This window comes from Corvus hawaiiensis, chromosome 28 (genome assembly GCF_020740725.1).
Source record: "Corvus hawaiiensis isolate bCorHaw1 chromosome 28, bCorHaw1.pri.cur, whole genome shotgun sequence".
Classification (NCBI taxonomy): domain Eukaryota; kingdom Metazoa; phylum Chordata; class Aves; order Passeriformes; family Corvidae; genus Corvus; species Corvus hawaiiensis.
The window spans coordinates 4,165,383-4,182,959 of NC_063240.1; the positions used below are offsets into that span (position 1 = coordinate 4,165,383).

Consider the following 17,577-nt stretch of genomic DNA (forward strand, 5'->3'; position numbering starts at 1 on the left):
TAATTGATTTATTACCTGTGGGACATCATTCATGTGACCATCTCATTTCCCACCCTTAGGAAAAGCTGGAATATAGTCAGGAATGCTTCATTTGCCAGGAATAACAACTCAAATATTGTGCTTTATGTGGTTTTTTCGTCGTGTGACCTGTTTTATGTTATAAAAACTGTGCCAATTCCGTTGTTTTTCTTGTAAATTATTTACTGTGAGTGGCAGCGCTCGAGCTGTGTGCTGACACCGTGGTGTTTTTGCTGTCAGGCCACTTTGGATGTTGTGATGAACCTCCAGTTTCACTACATCGAGAAGCTGTGGCAATCCTTCTGGAGTCCCAAGGCACCCCCTAGTGATGGCCCCACTGCTCTGCCTTCCAGGTACTCCCGGCCTTCCCTGCTCCATTTCTCGGTGATCTGTTTCTTTTTAAGATGCATGAAGTGTTTTTAGGCTTTTTGAGTGCTTTGGAGAATTTGGAAGTGTTTTCTGCCCTGCAGAGCCGTGACAAAGAGCGTCAGAAGTGTTTAATATTGTAACACAAAATTCAAAGCCCTGAGGAAAGTGAATGCTCTGATTAGAGAATTGTGGGCTCACTGAGGTTGGAAAAGCCCTCCAAGATCATCGAGTCCATCCATAAACCCAGCACTGCCGTGGTCACCACTAAACCAAGTCCCCAAGTGCCACATCCGCACGTTTTTTGGACACTTCCAGAGAGGTGACTCCAGCACTGCCCTGCACAGCCTGTCCCAGTGCCTGACCACTCTTTCAGTGAAGAAATCTTCCCTCATATCCAATCTAAACCTCCCCTGGGGCGACTTGAGGCCGTTCCCTCTCATCCTGAGGCTGGACATCCGTGTCCCTTGCTCCTCCTGTAGCAGAGAAGGGGATGCTGCTCTCCCAAGTGCTCAGGAGCAGACACTGATGATTCCCTGCCATGAATCAGTGCCATTCTCTGGCTCTGAGGTTTTAGGGATTCTCTGAGGTTTTAGGGACATCCAGACTGACTCTCTGCCTTGCCTGGCTGCCCAGACCTGTCAGTGCCTCGTGTTTTGAGGCAGATCATGGCAAATGAAGCTGCTTTAATCTTTTCACTCCTGCCTGGCTCGTTGCTGTGCCTCTTCCTCATCCTTTATGGATTGGGAGCTGCTGCCAGAGGAATGGAAATAAGTGAAAACAGAGAAAATTGAAGAAGTGAAGGTTTCTTCTTAAAATTTCTATCACAAATCTGTCCACTCTTACTGATGCTGTAACAACGAAGGTTTTCTATTCAGAAGAAAAATGGTAAAACATTGAGTAATAAGCAAAAATCCCTCAAAAATCAGTAGAATATGGCCCTGTAGATGTTGCCCAGGGGATATTTCCGTGCAAGAAATCACTGCAGCTGTGTTTGATTGGTTTAAAATCTCATTTACTTGAGGGAACAGCTCCCAGGCAGATTGCAACACCCCAGGAGCTGTTTCTAGGCACACAAGGGAAACCGGAGGCAGCTTTTCTGCAGGGCTCTGCCACCTCCCCACACCTCTGCCAGTAACCCAGGGAGGTGAATAACACACTCCCTCACCTTCTTCATATATAAATATAAATATAAACTCCAAATATTGGGGAAGGGGCACCCTGAAAGCGTGAGAAGATGCAGAACGTGGATGCACTTCCCAGCAAGTTTCACGACCCGTTTCTCCACGTGGGATTTTCCAGGAGTTATGCCCATGGAGTTCATCACTAAAATCCTGCAGGCTGAGGCTCAAAGTGCCCCTTTAGAGCATGTCCAAGGTTTGGCTTCAATGATTTTGATGCAATGCATGGGGAAAGACCCTTCCAAATGCCCAATTCCCAGCATAAAGTGTGAGTGAGCAGCTCTGCTGTGGTGCTCTGGCAGTGCATTAAGGTTTCAGCTCTCTCTTCCTGCTATGTAACAAGTATCTTGTGCCTTTATACATCCACAGAGTGAAAATAATGGAAGCTGGATTGACCTCAGTCAGTTACAGACAATGTGCTCTGTTCTCATCCACTCAGCCTCCTTCCTTCTGAAAACATTCAGCATTTGGAGGTGTTCAACACCTTGAAAACATCTCAACATCAGCTAACCTGCCCCTACACTGGCTGCAGAGCTTTTGTCCCCAGTGCTGTGGCTCAGGAGGTTGAGAGCAGAGGAGACAGGAGAGGGGTGGGAAGGTTTTGGGAACAGCTGGGGCTGTAAGGAGGATCCAGCTGAGCCCTTGCTGGCTGAAATGACTGTGCTGAAGCTCAACTCCCACATGAACAGGGGGTGTGAGAGGCAATGAGGTTCAAAATGGAAGAGGGGAAGGCAGGGCAAGCACCAGGAGTGTGGATTTGAGGGAAAGCTGCTCCGAGCTCTGGCCCCAAGGACAGGGAGGTGCTGGCAGAGACAAGACCTGCACAAGCAGCCAAACATTTCCTTTTGCAAGGCACACAAACATCTTTTTTCTGCTGAAAGTTGGAGTCATAAATACAGAGGGAAGGTGAAAGCACTGAATGCAAACCTGCTGCTAACTCTGTCTCCTTCCTCCTCCTCCTCCTCCTCCTCCTCCTGCAGTGAAGAGGAGCCCGAAGGGACCCTCCCAAAGGACAAACTGATCACTCTGTGCAAGTATGAGCCCATCCTCAAGTGGATGAGGAGCTGTGACCACATCCTGTACCAGGCCCTGGTGGAGATCCTCATCCCTGACGTGCTCAGGCCAGTGCCCAGTGAGTACCCACAGCCCCATCCGGGGACCTGAGTCTGATCTCACTCTGGCCACCACTTGCCACAGAGATTTCCGCTGTAAAAACCAACTTGCAGGTGTTTGTTGTGGTTGAAGTATTATGGCAACAGCAGTGTTCCCCCTGCAGCATTGCTCTGGGGTGAAATTTGGTGCCCCCTGGGAATTCCCATGCCTTTTAAATTTGGGGTGTTGCAGATCACATCGCCCGATTTTGGCCAGAAGTCAGGTAAAAAACACAGTTTGGAAATGGGAACTCCTTGAGATGTGCTTCCTTGGAGGTCTTTGATTGCACAGGACCATTCTGTGCATCCCTGACTGCACTCCTGGGAATTAGGGCTCAACTTTTTGGGACATTAAGATGGGGCATTGAGCCCTCTGATTTGGCTTCCCAAATGTCCCTCTGAGGGCTGCCACAAGCTGGGGCACGAGGATGTCTTTGAAGAGCAGATTTCAATGCTTGAAACATGCTCAGAAGGACCATGAATAAGAAAAAGACAAGAGAAAATAAGAATAATAAAAACCATAGAAATGCTTAGGTTGGAAAAGACCTCTAAAATCATTAAATCCAATTGTCATAAGGATAAGAGTAAGAATAAGAGTGAGAATAAGAGTAAGAGTGAGAATAAGAATAATAAGAAGAGTTTGAGTAATAACATTAAAGAATAATTTGAGTGCATCAACCCACCTGATTTCCTTGGTGCTGAGTTGAGATCTCAGCTAACCAGACCATGGGCTGTGCTTTCCCAACACTCCTAAGCTAGAAAGTGGTACCCAAAACTGCTACAGAGCAGCCTTTCTGACTTTGCAGCCTTCTTTGCAGGCACGCTGACACAGGCAATCCGGAATTTTGCCAAGAGTTTGGAAGGATGGCTGATGAATGCCATGAGTGAATTCCCCCCGCAGGTCGTGCAGACCAAGGTGAGGAGAGGTGGGCCCAGGGTGAGCGTCTGCATCTTGCAGTTTTCCGCAGGGATTGGAAGTCCCTGCTGGGGTTTGGCCACCTGGCACAGGGTAATGATTGATCCTGAACCAAAATCAGCCAGGAGTGGGAGGATGGGTGGGGCAATTCCTTTGTACCAGAAGCTGATGATGCTCTGTCCATGGAGCCATTCCTGTGTCCTGAAATTACAGATAAAGCTTTGTGGGAGAAAATCATGGAGTCACAGAATATCCTGAGCTGAAGGGACCCTCAGGGATCATCAGTGCAGCCCCTGGCCCTGCCCAGACACCCCAACAACCCCAGCCTGGGCATCCCTGAGAGCGCTGTCCAAACGCTCCTGCAGCTCTGGCAGCCTCGGGGCCGGGCTCATTCCCTGTTATCTCTGCCCTGGAACGAGGCTGTCCTCCTGGAAAACACAGGAGTGGCATTGCCTTGGCATTGCCCCAAGGCTCCTGCTCTAAACTAAACCGTGTCCCCAAGCGCCACCTCCGCTCGTTTTTTGAACGCTTCCAGGGCTGGTGACTCCAGCACTGCCTCTGCTGGTGTGTGCAGGGCTGGGCAGGGAGCAGAGCGTGCCCTGCAGCCCCTCTGCTGTGTTGCAGGTGGGGGTGGTGAGTGCCTTCGCCCAGACCCTGCGCAGGTACACGTCCCTCAACCACCTGGCGCAGGCGGCGCGCGCCGTGCTGCAGAACACGTCCCAGATCAACCAGATGCTCAGCGACCTCAACCGCGTGGACTTCGCCAACGTGCAGGTAACCACGGGCTCCTCTCCTCCTCACCTCCTCCACAACTGGGGCTCCACAGCCAAGTTCTGTGCTGCTAACCAGCGTCCAACAGCCAGCACTGAAACCCAGCTGGGTGAACGAGGTGATGGGTTTGGTGTTGCTTTGCCAGGTGAGTTTTCCGTCTCACCGTGAGCAGTGGAAAAGGAGCTTCTGTAAGACTCACAGAACCACTGAGGCTGGAAAAGACCTCCAAGATCATCCAGTCCAATGTTCAGCTGAACCCCACCATACCCACTAAACCATGTCCCCACGTCCTCTCATTTTTTGAACACTTCCAGGGGTGATGACTCCACCACTTCCCTGGGCAGCCCATTCCAATGCTTTGCCACTCTTCCAGTGAAGAATAAAGAAGTGCTACCAACAATTACATAGTTCTAAAATTCCCATGGTCCAGACAGGTCAGAGGGGACATGATTCAGAGCTGGTTTGCAGCCCTTGCCTGCTAGAAATGAAGTTGAACTCCTGGGTTGGGATACAACACCATGCAGGCCTGGCAGGAGTAACTGTGAACATTTCCTTTTGAGCAGGAGCAGGGCAGGAGTAACTGTGAACCCTTCCTCCCGAGCAGGAGCAGGGCAGGAGTAACTGTGAACCCTTCCTCCCGAGCAGGAGCAGGCCTCGTGGGTGTGCCAGTGCGAGGAGGGCATGGTGCAGAAGCTGGAGCAGGATTTCAAGCTGACTCTGCAGCAGCAGAGCTCTCTGGATCAGTGGGCCAGCTGGCTGGATAATGTGGTGACTCAAGTGCTGAAGCATCACGAGGGCAGCCCCAGCTTCCCCAAGGCAGCCCGGCAGTTCCTGTTGAAGTGGTCCTTCTATAGGTACGTCTTCTTCCTCGTTTTGGGGCTATTTCTGCATCAGGCTTGCAGCATGTTAAGAGCTCCTTGAAAAACCAAGGCCGAGTTCTTGACCCCCATGAAACTCTGGGTAACTGTGGTTCTGGTATCCTTTCAGGATGGGGATAGGATGCTCCATCACTGATTTCCTAAAGTGTTTTGATACTTTTGGGTCAGAGGCAGAGACAGTGTTGGGTCCCACAGTACCTCCAGGGTCCAGAATTCACATCAGCCACGGCACAGGTGTAAAACTCAACCCAAATTTCTGGGTTTTCCAGCTCCATGGTGATCCGTGACCTCACCCTGCGCAGCGCTGCCAGCTTTGGCTCCTTCCACCTGATCCGCCTGCTCTACGACGAGTACATGTTCTACCTGGTGGAGCATCGTGTGGCCCAGGCAACAGGGGAGACCCCAATTGCTGTCATGGGAGAGGTGAGAATCCTTTATTCCCTACAAACCAACCCAAAATAAGCAGCTCCTCCAGAGACACCGTTGGTTCGCAAACCACAGCGTGCCTTCGACATGTTTTACAACCAAAAGGATTGACTGAGTTGTTTCGAGTGCCTGGAACAAGGACATAGCTCCTGGAGCATCTTCCCTGAGCTGGTGGATTTTGGATTTGAGGTGGTTGAGCATCAGCTGGGCTTTGGAGGCCTGGAGGAGGGAGGGAAAGGATCTCCCCAGTTCTCTGCACAACCTGTGACTGCCAGCCCTGATTTTGGGATTCCTGCCAGGACAAAGTCCATCTAAACCAAGCAAAAATGGTCCAAAAGTTGCTTTCAGCAACTGAACTTCTCCAGGCCTCTACAAGCTCCAGCATTACATGCACAGTCAGCCACTGTCTCCATTTTTGAGGTGAAGAAGAGGAATGATGGGGTTGTTTGGGCTGTTTGTAAGGGTTTGGGGTGGTTTTTGTTCACCAATCAGACACTGAGTCTGGTGCCTGGCTTGCAGGCAGGTCCTGTCCTGCCTAGCTGAAGCCACATCCAGCTTTTCCCTCTGAAATACAGAGTAAAAAACCCCAGCTGAATCTGTGACAGCAATATTGAAACTACTGCGAGTTCAAAACTGAGCCCACGTGCTCAAAATTGATCTCATTTGCTCCTTGAAGCTTCCACAGAGCTCATGCAGGGAGCCAGGCAAACTAAAGCCATTTGGTTCTGCTTTCCCTTCCCCTCCCACACTGCTCCAGCTGCAGTACTGAGCTCCCACTATTCCCTGCAAAACCTCTGCCTTTATTGATATTAAAGGAACATGAAAGGCAGAGAGTGGCTCCCAGCAAAACCCAGCTCTGGGAGGCTCTCATCCCTCAGGCTTTCCTTGTTAAACCCTTGCAATATTCCTGTTCTCCAGGAGGAGGCTGATTCTTCCCAGCAAAGGAGGACGAATCGTGTCCTTCCATTCCCACTGAACTTTGTCCTTCCCACTCTCCTCAGCTCCTGCTGCTGCCCAGCTTTCCATGCCTTTCCAGCGTTGTTGTTAAAGCAATTTGGTGTCTCAGACCCCATCACTGACAGGGACACCACATCTCCAGAACCAAGGAGCTCTCTGGTTCCACTTGGCACCACGGCCTCGCTGGCCAAACACACTCTGACATCACTGCAAAGGCTTTGCAGAGAGGTGAAGGTGGATTCCAGGAGAGGGGAAATGCCTGAGAGGTGGAAAGGGCTGGAGGAAAGACACCATCTTTGCCTGTGGCAGCACTTGGTCATCACTTGGGAGATGGAAAAATTTCTCCCTTCATTCCAGAGCTCAGTCGTGCCCTGGATTGTTGTGTGTGGTGTTTGCCCAGAGCTTTAAATGGCAACAAAAGGCTTTTCCCCCAACGCCTGTGGTTGGTTTTGTTTTCTGCTCTCCACCACCAGCACTGATGCTCACAGTCTCTCCTGGGTGGTTGAAATTGTTTGGTGATTCCATCGAGCAGGTCTGGCCCCTTGGCTCCCCAAAGCCTCACTGACCCTGTAACTCCTTTTCCTTTCAGTTTGGTGACCTTGCATCCCTGTCCCCGACACTGCTGGACAAAGGTACCTCCCCTCCCTCCCGGGGAGCTCTGCTGGGTCAGGGTGGGATCGCTGTGGGAGGGGGAAGAAGCTCCTGGTGCCCCCATTCCCTGATCTGATGCCGTGTCCTTTGCAGATGACATCGGCGAGCTGGGCACTGAGGTGGACCCGGAGCGGGCGCTGGGGGAGCCGCTGGTGAAACGGGAGCGCAGCGAGCCCGGCCACTCCCTGCAGGAGATCTGACACCGGGGCTGGGCTGCTCCCAGCTGCACAGAGCCATCCGGAGCCAGGGTTGGTGCCCCAAGCCTGGGCCTGCCCGGATCTGCGTTATTATAGTGCCTCTTAGTTTCTCTTTATGTTTACTTGTGTTTGAGGATGGGCTCCGGGCTGAGCCGGGGCAGGCGCTGGGACAGGGCGGGTTTGGCCTCCAGTGTCCCTCCAGTGTGGAGGGAGAAGCTCCAGAGTCTGCTCCCAAGGGATAGAAGCCTCTGTGGCCAACAGCCCATGGGATGTGCCTGGCTGGGAGAAGCTGTCCTCGCTCTCCAGCCGGAGCGAGGCGCACAGATGAGGCTTTCTCTGTCAGGGAAGGTGCTTTGGGTTCCTTCCCCGCTTCTCAGACTTCACTGTGATACAGACTTGAACCAATCAGTGCCCAAGAAGAAGGAAAAATACCTGGCCCTTCTCCTGCAGCCTTTCCAGACAAGCTGTCCTGGCTCTGGCTTTGCCAAATCTCTTGTACCAGGGAGCACAGGACAGTCGGTGTCTCTTGTCCCCACCTGGGGAGAGGCTCCAGGCTGCACATCCCGGCGGACACGGGCGTGCTCTGGGACTATGGGATGAGCCTTCCCACCTGCTTCCACGTCTCCCCAGCTTGGCACTTCACCCCAACGCTCCCAGGATGCCAACTCAAGATACCAAAGGACTCCGAGGCAGTGGCAGCTGCATGCAGAGCGTGTTCCTTGCCCTGTGCCACGATGCCTGTGGGCAATCCTGTGGCAATCCTGTGGGCAGTCCTGTGGCAATCCCATGGCAATCCTGTGGCAATCCCGTGGCAATCCCATGGCAATCCCGTGGCCATCTGCATCCTCTATGGTGCCCAGGCAGAGGGGAACTGGTCCCACATCCTGGGGTTTGTGAAATTGCCACTCCATGTCCTTCTCTGACCTTCAAGGAGGGTCCGGAGCAGGGGCGAGGGTGTGCGACCGCAGTGCCTTAGGGTGGGCCTTGTTCCCATTTCCCCCGCTCCGGGTGGGCCAGCACAGCTCAGACTGACCCAGCACGGCTCAGACTGACCCAGCAGCACATCCCAGGTGGGGAGGGGCTGTCACAGACCCCAGGGGGGCTCAGCACTCCAGTGGCATTTCTCTCTCTGGATCCCTTTGCCTTTTCCTGCAGCGACAGCGCAGGGGTGGCTCCCGTGGGGCTGAGCTGGGAGAGCTCAGCAGGGTTTATCCCCCTTTCCCGTGTCCTATGGGGTCTGTGCTGACATGGATTACCCAGGGATGCTGTGGACTACACTGGGGTGCTGTGGGCTGCAGGGCAGAGGAGGCGGGGGAAATCTGTCATCAAACTAAACCGCATAAACAAAGCCCTGGGGCAAATCTTTCTGTGAATAAAGGCCGTGTCATAAATAGCTTTTCTTATGATGGTTTCTAATGATGCAGTGTTCGGTGTGAGCTTTTCCAGGGGTCTCGTGTACATTTGCCTAGCAGAGTACATTCCGTCCCAACCTCTGATTTCCTCATTCCCAGTGGCACTGAGGCAGCTGTGACACTTCCAAACACATTCCTAATGGCAAAGCGAAATGAGAGGGTGTGAGTGGCACATCTCCCCTCAGTCCCCTGCTGTTGCGGCAGGGTGATGTTTGTCTGTGAATGTCTCACATGGAAGTGGCAGGAGAGAAGTGAGAGAGGCAGATTTAAATGTAAATAACCACAAAAACTGCCCAGGTCAGAGTCCACATTTCAGATCCTGCTGATAAGAGGGTCTAAAAACACAACTGAGCAACCAAATCTTAACTGCCCTGCTCCCACTGAGGGCCATAGGAAGTTCAGCTCTTCCACTGAGGGAACCTGGCATGCAGAGGAGCTGCTCTGGAGCTCTGCAGCAGCATGTGAGGAGGCTGGAGAGCCCCCCAAACCCCCCTGCACAGAATCCCCAGCTAAACCCGAACAGCAATGAACGTGTACCCAATGCTCAGGCGTGCACAAGGAGTGTCGTGGTCCCATTTCTTCTGTGATCCCTGAGAGGTGCCAGGAGACGCTGCAGCAGCCTCGGGGGGATGCAGGAGCTGCCCAGGGCAGAGCAATTAAAGCAGTTTTGGGCAGGGATCCGGGGTCTGCAGGAAGGCAGATTCCCCCTGGAGCAGCAGCTGTTGTGTAGGGATAACTCCTGTCACAGCCAAGCTCTCAGAGGAGATGAGAGGCTGAAGGATCAGGCTGAGCACAGGGCCACAGAAGGATTTTCTAATTAAGCTTCCAGACTAATTGAGAGCATGGGAGCAGTGAGGATGGGAGGGATGTGGCAAGTGCTGGGTCATTCCTGCTCTGACCCTCAGAAGAAAGTTTATCCTCAGCCTCTTGTCCCTGTGCCTTTGCTTTACTCTCCCTCTGGATTACGCCCGGTCTGGCTGGAGCAGACGGAGCCTCTTCCTTTGGGAATCTTGGGTCTGGAAGCAGGGGGTTGTTTCCCCCAGGGGAGCTTGGCAGCACCTCCTGACCCTGAGGAAATCTGCTGCTCAGCAGAAAGCAAACACAGCTCAAAATCCTCCAGTCAGTACCTACACCCCCCATGCTCAGCCTGCCTCTGCCTCCACCACCCCTCCCAGGTGGGCAAATCCTGCAGAGATTTCAGCACAAGCATCCCAGGACTTTGTCTTCCATCTCTTCCCAGCCAGCAGAGAACACAACGAGGTGGCAGAAGGGGAGATGGCTGGGGTGGGGGGTGACACCACACCCAGGGAAATCAGAGGGGTACAACATTCCAGGGGCTGTTGGACATGGCCAGTCCCTGTGGCTCGTCCCAGAAGGGCGACCTTGGGGCTGGGCAGGGTGGCACAGCTCAGGGATTCCTTGGGAGCAGCCCTGCGTGGCTGGGGCAGGGGCTTGGGCAGGGGACACTGCCGTGCCACCAGTCTGGGGACAGCCAGGACATCTTGGAGAGCTTCAATCTGTGTGTGGCTGCCAGGAAGCCAGGGGGGGATGAGCCCCGGACTTGCCTCCTGCTTGTCCCCTAGGGAATGTGTCCCCTGGCTGGGATGCCTTAGGGTCATGGTCAGGCACTGGCACTCCTGGATTGTCCCCACATTGTCAGAGAACAGGCACCCACGTCTAGGAAGCCTCTGGGACACAGGGACTTGCAAGGAGAAATGAGAGGAAGTTCTCGAAATGAACTAATGCAAAAATACAGATTTGCAAACAGGGGCCAGGATCACCTTCTGTTGTTTGCTTGCAACTTCTGTCATTCTGTCTGAAACAGCATCTCCTCTTGTGCCAGTGGAGCCCATGTGGCCACAGGGCACGGGAACATCAGCCAAACCCTGCCTGGGCTGGCAGGAGAGGCTCGGGCGGGCTCTCAGCATCAGCCCTTCCAGCGGCAGCTCCAGTTTCCATCCCGCTCCACGGCCCCCCATGCCCTGGCATCGTCCCCAGCCCGGTGTCACCCCCTACCTGCCCCTGTCCCCATCCCTCTGTGTCCTCACCCTCCCCACACGGGGCTCAGGCCACGGGGATGTTTCATTCCAGGCCCTTTCCCATGGAGCCAGGGGCCATCCTGCCCCCCTTGCCCTGCCCTGCCCTGGCCTCCACCACATCCCTGCTCCCTCACTGGCCTGGGAGATGCTTCTGCAGGGACAAGGACCTTTCCCTGCTGCTCTGGCAGCACTGAGAGCCCAAAGGATTCCCTGGATAGAAGCTTCCCTCCCCCTCACACACGGCACAGACCAAGAGGCCTCGTGGCTGCCATTCACTGTCCCCCCGGGTACCAAAGGGGCCAGGTTCTGCTGGCCCTGCCCTGCCCGGTCCCGGGCCTGGCTCTGCAGCCAAGGCAGGAGGAGCCTGGCTGGTCCCAGGGCTCAGCTGGGGCAGTTTGACCACAAACAGGTTTCACCTGGAGCAGGCAATCTGGAGGCACGTCCACAACCACCCCTGCAGTTCCTTCAGGGTGTGTTTATAAACCCACACCCCGCCCTCAGCTCAGGGGCTTTCTCTCTCTCTCTTTCTCCTTCCTTTTATTTTGGTTTTTTTTTTTTCTTTTTTTTTTTTTTAATTTTTTTTTTTTGTTTTGCCTTTGTGTTTTGGGAGCCTCAGTTTAGAGCTGGGGGGAATTTGGGAATTGCTGCCTTGGGGTCTCTGGGATGTGCTGCTAGAACTTTCCACCCTTCCAGTGCTACCAAGCAGGTAAGGACACAACACCCAGCTCCTCCACTGCCCTGCCCTGGGCTGGCTTTGGGGGCTGCAGCCCAGAGCAGGGCTCTACCCCAGGGCTGGAGGTGGCCGGGGCGTCCCAGCCCTGTCCTTGTCCTGTGTTGTGTCCCAGGTGAAGGACGATGTCTTCACACAGCTCTGGAGTGGCCTTGGGGCTCGATTCCCAGCCCAGCTGCGGCACTCCAGTGCCTGTACCGAGGAATCCCTTCCTGGCACGGCCTCTCCCTCCCCCATGGAGCTGCTCGCTCGCCCTGCTCGGCCAGGAGGAGATCGTGGAGAGCTACAATGGGTACGTGGCTGCCAGGAGAGGCTGAGCCCCGCTCCTTCCATGTGTTCATCCCCCAGGGAATGTGTCCCTTGTCCGGGATGTGTTTGCTTCAGGTCTGGCTCTCCTGGGAGGCTCCCAAGGCTGGTGTTGTTCCCTGTACCCAGGACAAGGCTGGTGGCAGCCCTGGCTGTCCGTGGTGTCTGTGCTGTCCCACCCTTGTGGCCCGGGCTCCAGCTCACCCCTGTGTCCCCACTGCTGTGCCAGGAGTTCCTGTGAGCTGGGGGTGGCTCTGCTGGACTGCAGCTGCTCGGCCCCCGACCCGCAGCTGGTGCGCAGGATCGTGGCTCAGGTGGAGTTCTACCTGTCCGATGAGAACCTGGCCAAGGACGCCTTCCTCCTCAAGCACGTCCAGAAGAACAAGCTGGGCTTTGTCAGCATCAAACTGCTGACCTCCTTCAAGAAGGTGGGTCCTGGGTGTGTGGGGCTGCTCCGGCTGCCTCCCGTGGGTGGGGAGCTCCAGACTGTGTCCTGGTGATGCGGAGCTGGGCTCTGCTCTCTGCCCTCGGTACCCTGCAGCAGCTCTGCTCCCAGGGAGGGTGGCTGGGAGATTCCAGGGCTGGATTCACCTCTTCTACACACTCTTCCCCCAGACTGCTCTGGAAGGGATCATCCCTTAACCAAAAAATCCCAGGGAAGTGCTGGTGGTTTGGCTCAGGGGGAAGTTGTGGCTTCTTGCTACAGCCTAGGGGACACCAGGGACCGTCTGCTGATCCCAAAGCTGCTCCCATAGAAGGGGGATATTGCCTTGGGGGATATTGGATGGGTCGCAGCCTGCCCGCAGGGTGGGTTTAGGGTGGTCCCTGCCTGGGGAGAGCGGGGGATGCAGCCTGATGGGGATTCCACCCTCTCTCCACAGGTGAAATACCTGACCCGGGACTGGCGCCTCACCCTCTATGCCCTCAAGTTCTCGGCGCTGCTGGAGGTGAACAAGGAGGGCACCAAAGTGAGGCGGCGGCTCCCGGTCCCCGAGTACCTGCTGAGCGTCCCCCCCAGCAAACTGCTGCTGGCCTGGGAGCTGCAGCCCCTCGAGCAGGACCTGCCGCTGCAGAAGAACTTCCTGGAGACCATCACGAGGATGTTCAGCCCCTTCGGCGCCATCGCCTCCATCCGCATCCTGCGGCCGGGCCGCAAGCTGCCCTCGGATGTCCGCAGATACTCGTCGCGCTTCCCCGAGCTGCTGAGCCGCTGCTGTGCCCTGGTGGAGTACGAGAGCCTGGAGAGTGCCCGCAGCGCCTTCGAGAGCCTCGGGCACCGCGACTGGCACAGCATCAGGGTGGTGCGGCTCTGCGGGAAGGGGGGCACGAAGAAAGCCGGGGAGGAGCGGGCGGGCTGGAAGGTGCCGGCGGCAGCCCTGACCTTCCCCCGCAGCGTCGAGGAGTCCCCGCCCAGCAGCTCCCCGGAGCCGGATGATGCCTCAAGGTCGCTCTCCCTCCTCCTGAACAACGACCTGGTGGCACCGACCTGGCCTGGCAGCGACTTCAAGCCTGGAAATCCCAACGCCTTCACCGGATCGCTCCTCACCGGCAAAGGCTTCCCTGCGCTCGGGATGGGCTCGGGCTGCTCTGGCACCGAGAGCCCCCGGGGGTCCTGGACACCGTGGGGCAGCGGCCTCTGTCCTGCTGCCGAAGCTGCTTCCGGCGATGCCCTGGCAGCACCGTGGGTGTCCGAGCCCCTCGGCCTGTGGGACGGGGTCCTGCGCCTGCCCCACAGCCCCGGGGGGACCAAGGGCTTCGGCAGCACCGTCGGGAGAGGAGAGCTCGTCCTCCGTCGCTGAGACTCCTTCAGATTCGGGGGTAGGGTTTATTATTTTCTTTCTTTTCCCTTCTTCTCTCGAGCAGAAGAATCTCCTATGGCCCTGAGAGCTGTGGGCAGTGGCAGTGCAGCTGATCCAGGGGCAGAAGTTTTGGGGCAAGGACGATGCTCGAGGCCAATGCTGAGCAGGAGCTGTGCCATGCTGTGCTCATGCCAGTGGGACTGTGCTTGCTCAGGGCCCAGAGCTGGGTTTGGGGTCCAGGTTTTGGATGAGAAATGGACAATAAAGAGAGATGAAGTTTCCAGGCACTCTCTTGTTGGTGCTGTGATTTGGTTTTTTTCCCCATCTTCCCAGGTCTTGCTGCTGCCTGAGGTGCAGCCAGACAAGGGAAGGAGGATCCCTGCCTGCCTGCAGCTGCCCCCCTTGCTGTTCTTGGGGTGGTGGGGGCACTGAGGGATGCCCAGGACAGGTGGCACAGGTTGGCTGAGCCTGAGACAGGAGCCATGGCTGTGGTGGCAAGGGCCATGGTTCCTCCTGGCTGCTCAAAGCATCTCCCTGGATGGAAAGTGGGGGTTTCCTGAGTCCCTCCTGCTCCCACAGGATCCTCTGGAAAAGGGCTAAGGGGGGCTACAGGTGCTTCTCAGGGGTCTGTCAGTGCAAGTGCCCTTGGTCTGTAGCCAGAGCTGGGATCTTCTTAAGATCAGTGGGATGTGGTGGGATGAGTCCCAGGCCTGCAGAGCTGGGATGGAGGATTCAGGTGGGAAGGGCTGGGGAGGGGGTGGGGTCACACCTGGTGCGAGGAGAGGTTTGAGGGCACAGCCCCTGCAGTCGGGGGTGATGTGGTTGGGAGCCTCTGGGTGAGGATGAGGGGGATGGAAAACAAAGCAGGTGGGTGCTGGTGCCCATCACCCAGCCAGGACCCAGAACTGAGGAGCTGTTCTAGAGGCAGAGAGGAGAATTCTCTGGGTCATGAGTTCTTGTCCTCGTGGTGGATTTCAGTTTCCCAGACCCCAGCTGGGCATGGCCTCCTGCTGGGGTGAGCAGGTCCGGGAAATTCCTGAAGTCTCTGGGAGAGAACTTCTTGTCACAAGTGCTCAGGGAGCCACCAGGAAAGACACTGTCCTAAACCTGCTGGTTGAGAATGGAGAAGGACTGGTGGGAACTGGGATGGTCTTGGCCCCAGTGCTCCTGAAATTGTTGTTTAATGCTGTCAGTGCAAGGAGAAAGACACCAGAGCTGCTCTCCAAGACTTGGAGAGAGAAAATATTCTGCTCCTCAGGGAGGTGCTCAGCAGAGTTCCCTGGGAATCTTCAAGGGGGTTCTTTGTGAATCTCTGGAGGCCAGTCCCATTGTCCTAGTGCCCAGCTCTCTCTCTCCCCTTCCCACTGTGGCGGGGCAAAGCCACCCCCTCCCTGCTTCCCCGCAACACCACTCCAGATCCTGGTGTTTTTCAAAAAAAATATCCTTTTTATTGGCCTCTCTCTCGGTGCTCCCACATCCCTCAGCGCCTGCAGCCAGCTGGGATCTTCGGGGCCTTTGAGCCCCCACAGGCTTCGGGCTTCTCCCCCTGCCAGAGAGCAGCCAGTAGAGCCCCAGCAGGGATGGGGAGGTGCCCCCAAGCCCTGCTGTCCCCCCAGATAGATCCCCTGTCCCACCTGGTAGAGCTGGCAAACCAGCCCCAGCAGCGAGGCCTGTGCCTGTGCCTGCAGCTCGTTCGTGTGCTTCTGTGGGAGGATACAGGGCCAGTCAGGGGGGTCCCCGCGGTGTCCCAGCCCTACCTGGTACCCTGCTGCCCCCCTGCCATACCCCATTGACGGTGATCCAGGGCACGTACTGGTGGGGGGGGTCCAGGGCCTCGGTGAGTTGGGCGTTGCGGTGCATCAGGGCCACCCCCGTGTCCCCCCGCACGCAGGCGGCGATGCGGCCGCTGTCCAGCTCCGGGGCGTAGATCTGCAGGCACTGCCGGGCACAGCGGGCAGGGGGGCAGTCAGGGGGACAGGGACGTCCCCCAGGGTGGGGTGTGAGGGGCGGGGAGGGGGACATACAGCCTCCAGGTTCTTGGTGACGGAGCTGCCCGACTCCAGGCAGAAGATGATGGGGAAGTAGGTGCTGAAGTTCTTGGCCTCGTGCATCAGACAGGCCTATGGGGACAGGGTGGGTGGTGAGGGGCTGCTGGACACCACTGTGCCAGCACTGTGGGAACAGGGACCGTCACCTCGATCATGTTGCCCAAACATTCCTCGGGGCCGTGCTGGCACTCAAAGTCCAACCTCCCACTGACGTTCCTCTCCTGCGGGTCCAACTGGTCAGAGCGGGGCCAGCGGCACCGGGGCGAGCGCCCGCGGCACCGGGAGGGCCGGCTCCTACCTGGGCGTTGCCATAGGGCACCAGGGTGATGTCGAGCATCTCTTCGGGCAGCAGCAGCCAGGTGGAGAAGAGCTCCATGACCAGGAACTCGCGGCACGCCGGGCACAGGCTCTCGTAGTACAGGCCCAGCTCCACGGGCGCGGCCGCGGGGCGCGGGAGGCTGGGGCAGCTGCTCTCCACCTGCACACGGGAACGTTTCGGGGTGCACGGGGGGGATACGGCCGCAGCCCCCCATCCCAGTATCTGTAGGGATGGGGCAAAGTTCCCGCGATGCAGGGAAGAAGGGGGATGAGGGTGCGCAGGGCTAGAGGGAAGTGAGAGTGGCCAGGGCCTTTCTGCTGCTTGCAGGATGCTGCGTGTGGCTGACACCCAGCACTGGGGCTTTCCACGAGAACTTCCCCAAAATATTTTAGAGGAAAACAAATTTAGACCAGGACGTGCCTGGGTGGGGGGATGGCCCACCACCCACTGCCAGGGGGAAGCTGCAGCCCCGTGGGGCTCACAGGGCCTTGGCACCGCCCGGGGCTGTTTGGGGCAGAACAAGCTGAAAAGCGGTTTTACACTTAAAAAGCAGAAGTGCCAGCAGCAGCTGCGGAGGGGCCGAGGTCAGGGTCCGGCTGGACCGCAGCCATTCCTCAGGGATGCTGGGGACCGCCGTAGTGCCCGTGTGGCACCGGAGGCTCTGAGCGTCCCTGCGGATGTGCCAGCCTGTGCCTCAGCGGTGCTCGCAGCTGGCACTTGCTCCGTGCATCGTGGCCAGGCGATGCCCCAACCCTGTCCCCGTGTCCCCCGGGTGACCCTGCCCGTGTCCCCAGCCCCGGCAGCAGCAGCGGCTCTGACCTGGCAGGCGACGGCGGCGTCCCGCGAGCTGCACCAGCGGTGGGCAGGGTAATCACAGCCGGGGGCCACCCCGAGTCCCGGGGCCACCAGGGCCACCAGCGCCAGGACAGCCAGCGGCACCGTGGGGGCCATGAGGACGCCGGGGTGACGCGGAAATGAGCTCGTCCCAGCGGGGACTTTTAAAGCTCGGCCGTGCCCGCCTCCATGCGCCCTTCCAGCCTTTCCTGCCGCCCCAGCCGCCGCCTCCCGTGACGCCGCCGGCCCACGTGGGGCCGCCCGGCTCCGGCCACCGCGTCCCCGCTGTCCCCTGACCCGGAGCTCTGGGCTCACGGCCCCGCCCGCAGCCGCCGCTTCCCCGCAGGTTGTGACAGGTCCGGGAGCGAAACCCAGCCTGGAGCAGCCACGCGTGGAGTTCCCCGAGCGGGGACACGGGGCTGGCTCCCAGCAGAGCCCCCGGGGCTGCGGGAAGGGGGTGCAGCCCAAGCCGTCCCGAGCTCAGTTGTGGGGCCGAGTGAGAGGAACCTCGTACTTTCCCCGTGTGTGGCCGCTGTTTCCGACCGTTTCTCAGCCCTGGTCCCCACGTGCCCCAGCCC

General features: G+C 57.2%; 3 protein-coding genes across 10 annotated transcripts in view; 2 read left to right on the top strand and 1 right to left on the bottom strand.

The window, feature by feature from the left end:
* Nucleotides 1-8,905, top strand: part of LOC125317751 (DNA-binding protein RFX2-like) — a 62,876-nt gene extending 53,971 nt beyond the window's left edge. For all 7 annotated transcript variants that reach the window (XM_048287809.1, XM_048287806.1, XM_048287804.1 and 4 more), the window contains 8 exons: nucleotides 259-371; nucleotides 2,546-2,697; nucleotides 3,535-3,632; nucleotides 4,257-4,406; nucleotides 5,049-5,257; nucleotides 5,551-5,704; nucleotides 7,254-7,296; nucleotides 7,409-8,905. In XM_048287809.1, coding sequence (XP_048143766.1) covers nucleotides 259-371; nucleotides 2,546-2,697; nucleotides 3,535-3,632; nucleotides 4,257-4,406; nucleotides 5,049-5,257; nucleotides 5,551-5,704; nucleotides 7,254-7,296; nucleotides 7,409-7,515 — 1,026 coding nt within the window. In that variant the 3' untranslated portion in view covers nucleotides 7,516-8,905. The remainder of the gene's footprint in view (nucleotides 1-258; nucleotides 372-2,545; nucleotides 2,698-3,534; nucleotides 3,633-4,256; nucleotides 4,407-5,048; nucleotides 5,258-5,550; nucleotides 5,705-7,253; nucleotides 7,297-7,408) is intronic.
* Nucleotides 8,906-9,002: 97 nt separating this feature from the next.
* On the top strand, nucleotides 9,003-14,076 carry LOC125317753 (la-related protein 6-like). 2 transcript variants are annotated; one of them, XM_048287811.1, is made up of 4 exons: nucleotides 9,003-11,669; nucleotides 11,809-11,985; nucleotides 12,229-12,427; nucleotides 12,881-14,076. In XM_048287811.1, exons 2-4 carry the CDS (start codon nucleotides 11,819-11,821, stop codon nucleotides 13,796-13,798), a joined length of 1,284 nt encoding a protein of 427 aa, XP_048143768.1. In that variant the 5' UTR covers nucleotides 9,003-11,669; nucleotides 11,809-11,818; the 3' UTR covers nucleotides 13,799-14,076. The 2 variants fall into 2 exon arrangements, with proteins under 2 accessions (XP_048143768.1, XP_048143767.1); XM_048287810.1 differs by having other exon boundaries at nucleotides 9,003-11,985.
* Nucleotides 14,077-15,221: 1,145 nt separating this feature from the next.
* Nucleotides 15,222-17,199, bottom strand: IFI30 (IFI30 lysosomal thiol reductase). Its single transcript, XM_048287812.1, has 7 exons — nucleotides 16,985-17,199; nucleotides 16,145-16,324; nucleotides 15,993-16,067; nucleotides 15,823-15,918; nucleotides 15,584-15,736; nucleotides 15,433-15,501; nucleotides 15,222-15,344 (listed from the first exon to the last, which is right to left on the bottom strand). The coding sequence occupies exons 1-7, from the start codon at nucleotides 17,114-17,116 to the stop codon at nucleotides 15,279-15,281; spliced, it is 771 nt and encodes a 256-aa protein (XP_048143769.1). The 5' UTR covers nucleotides 17,117-17,199; the 3' UTR covers nucleotides 15,222-15,278.
* Between the last annotated feature and the right edge of the window lie 378 nt (nucleotides 17,200-17,577).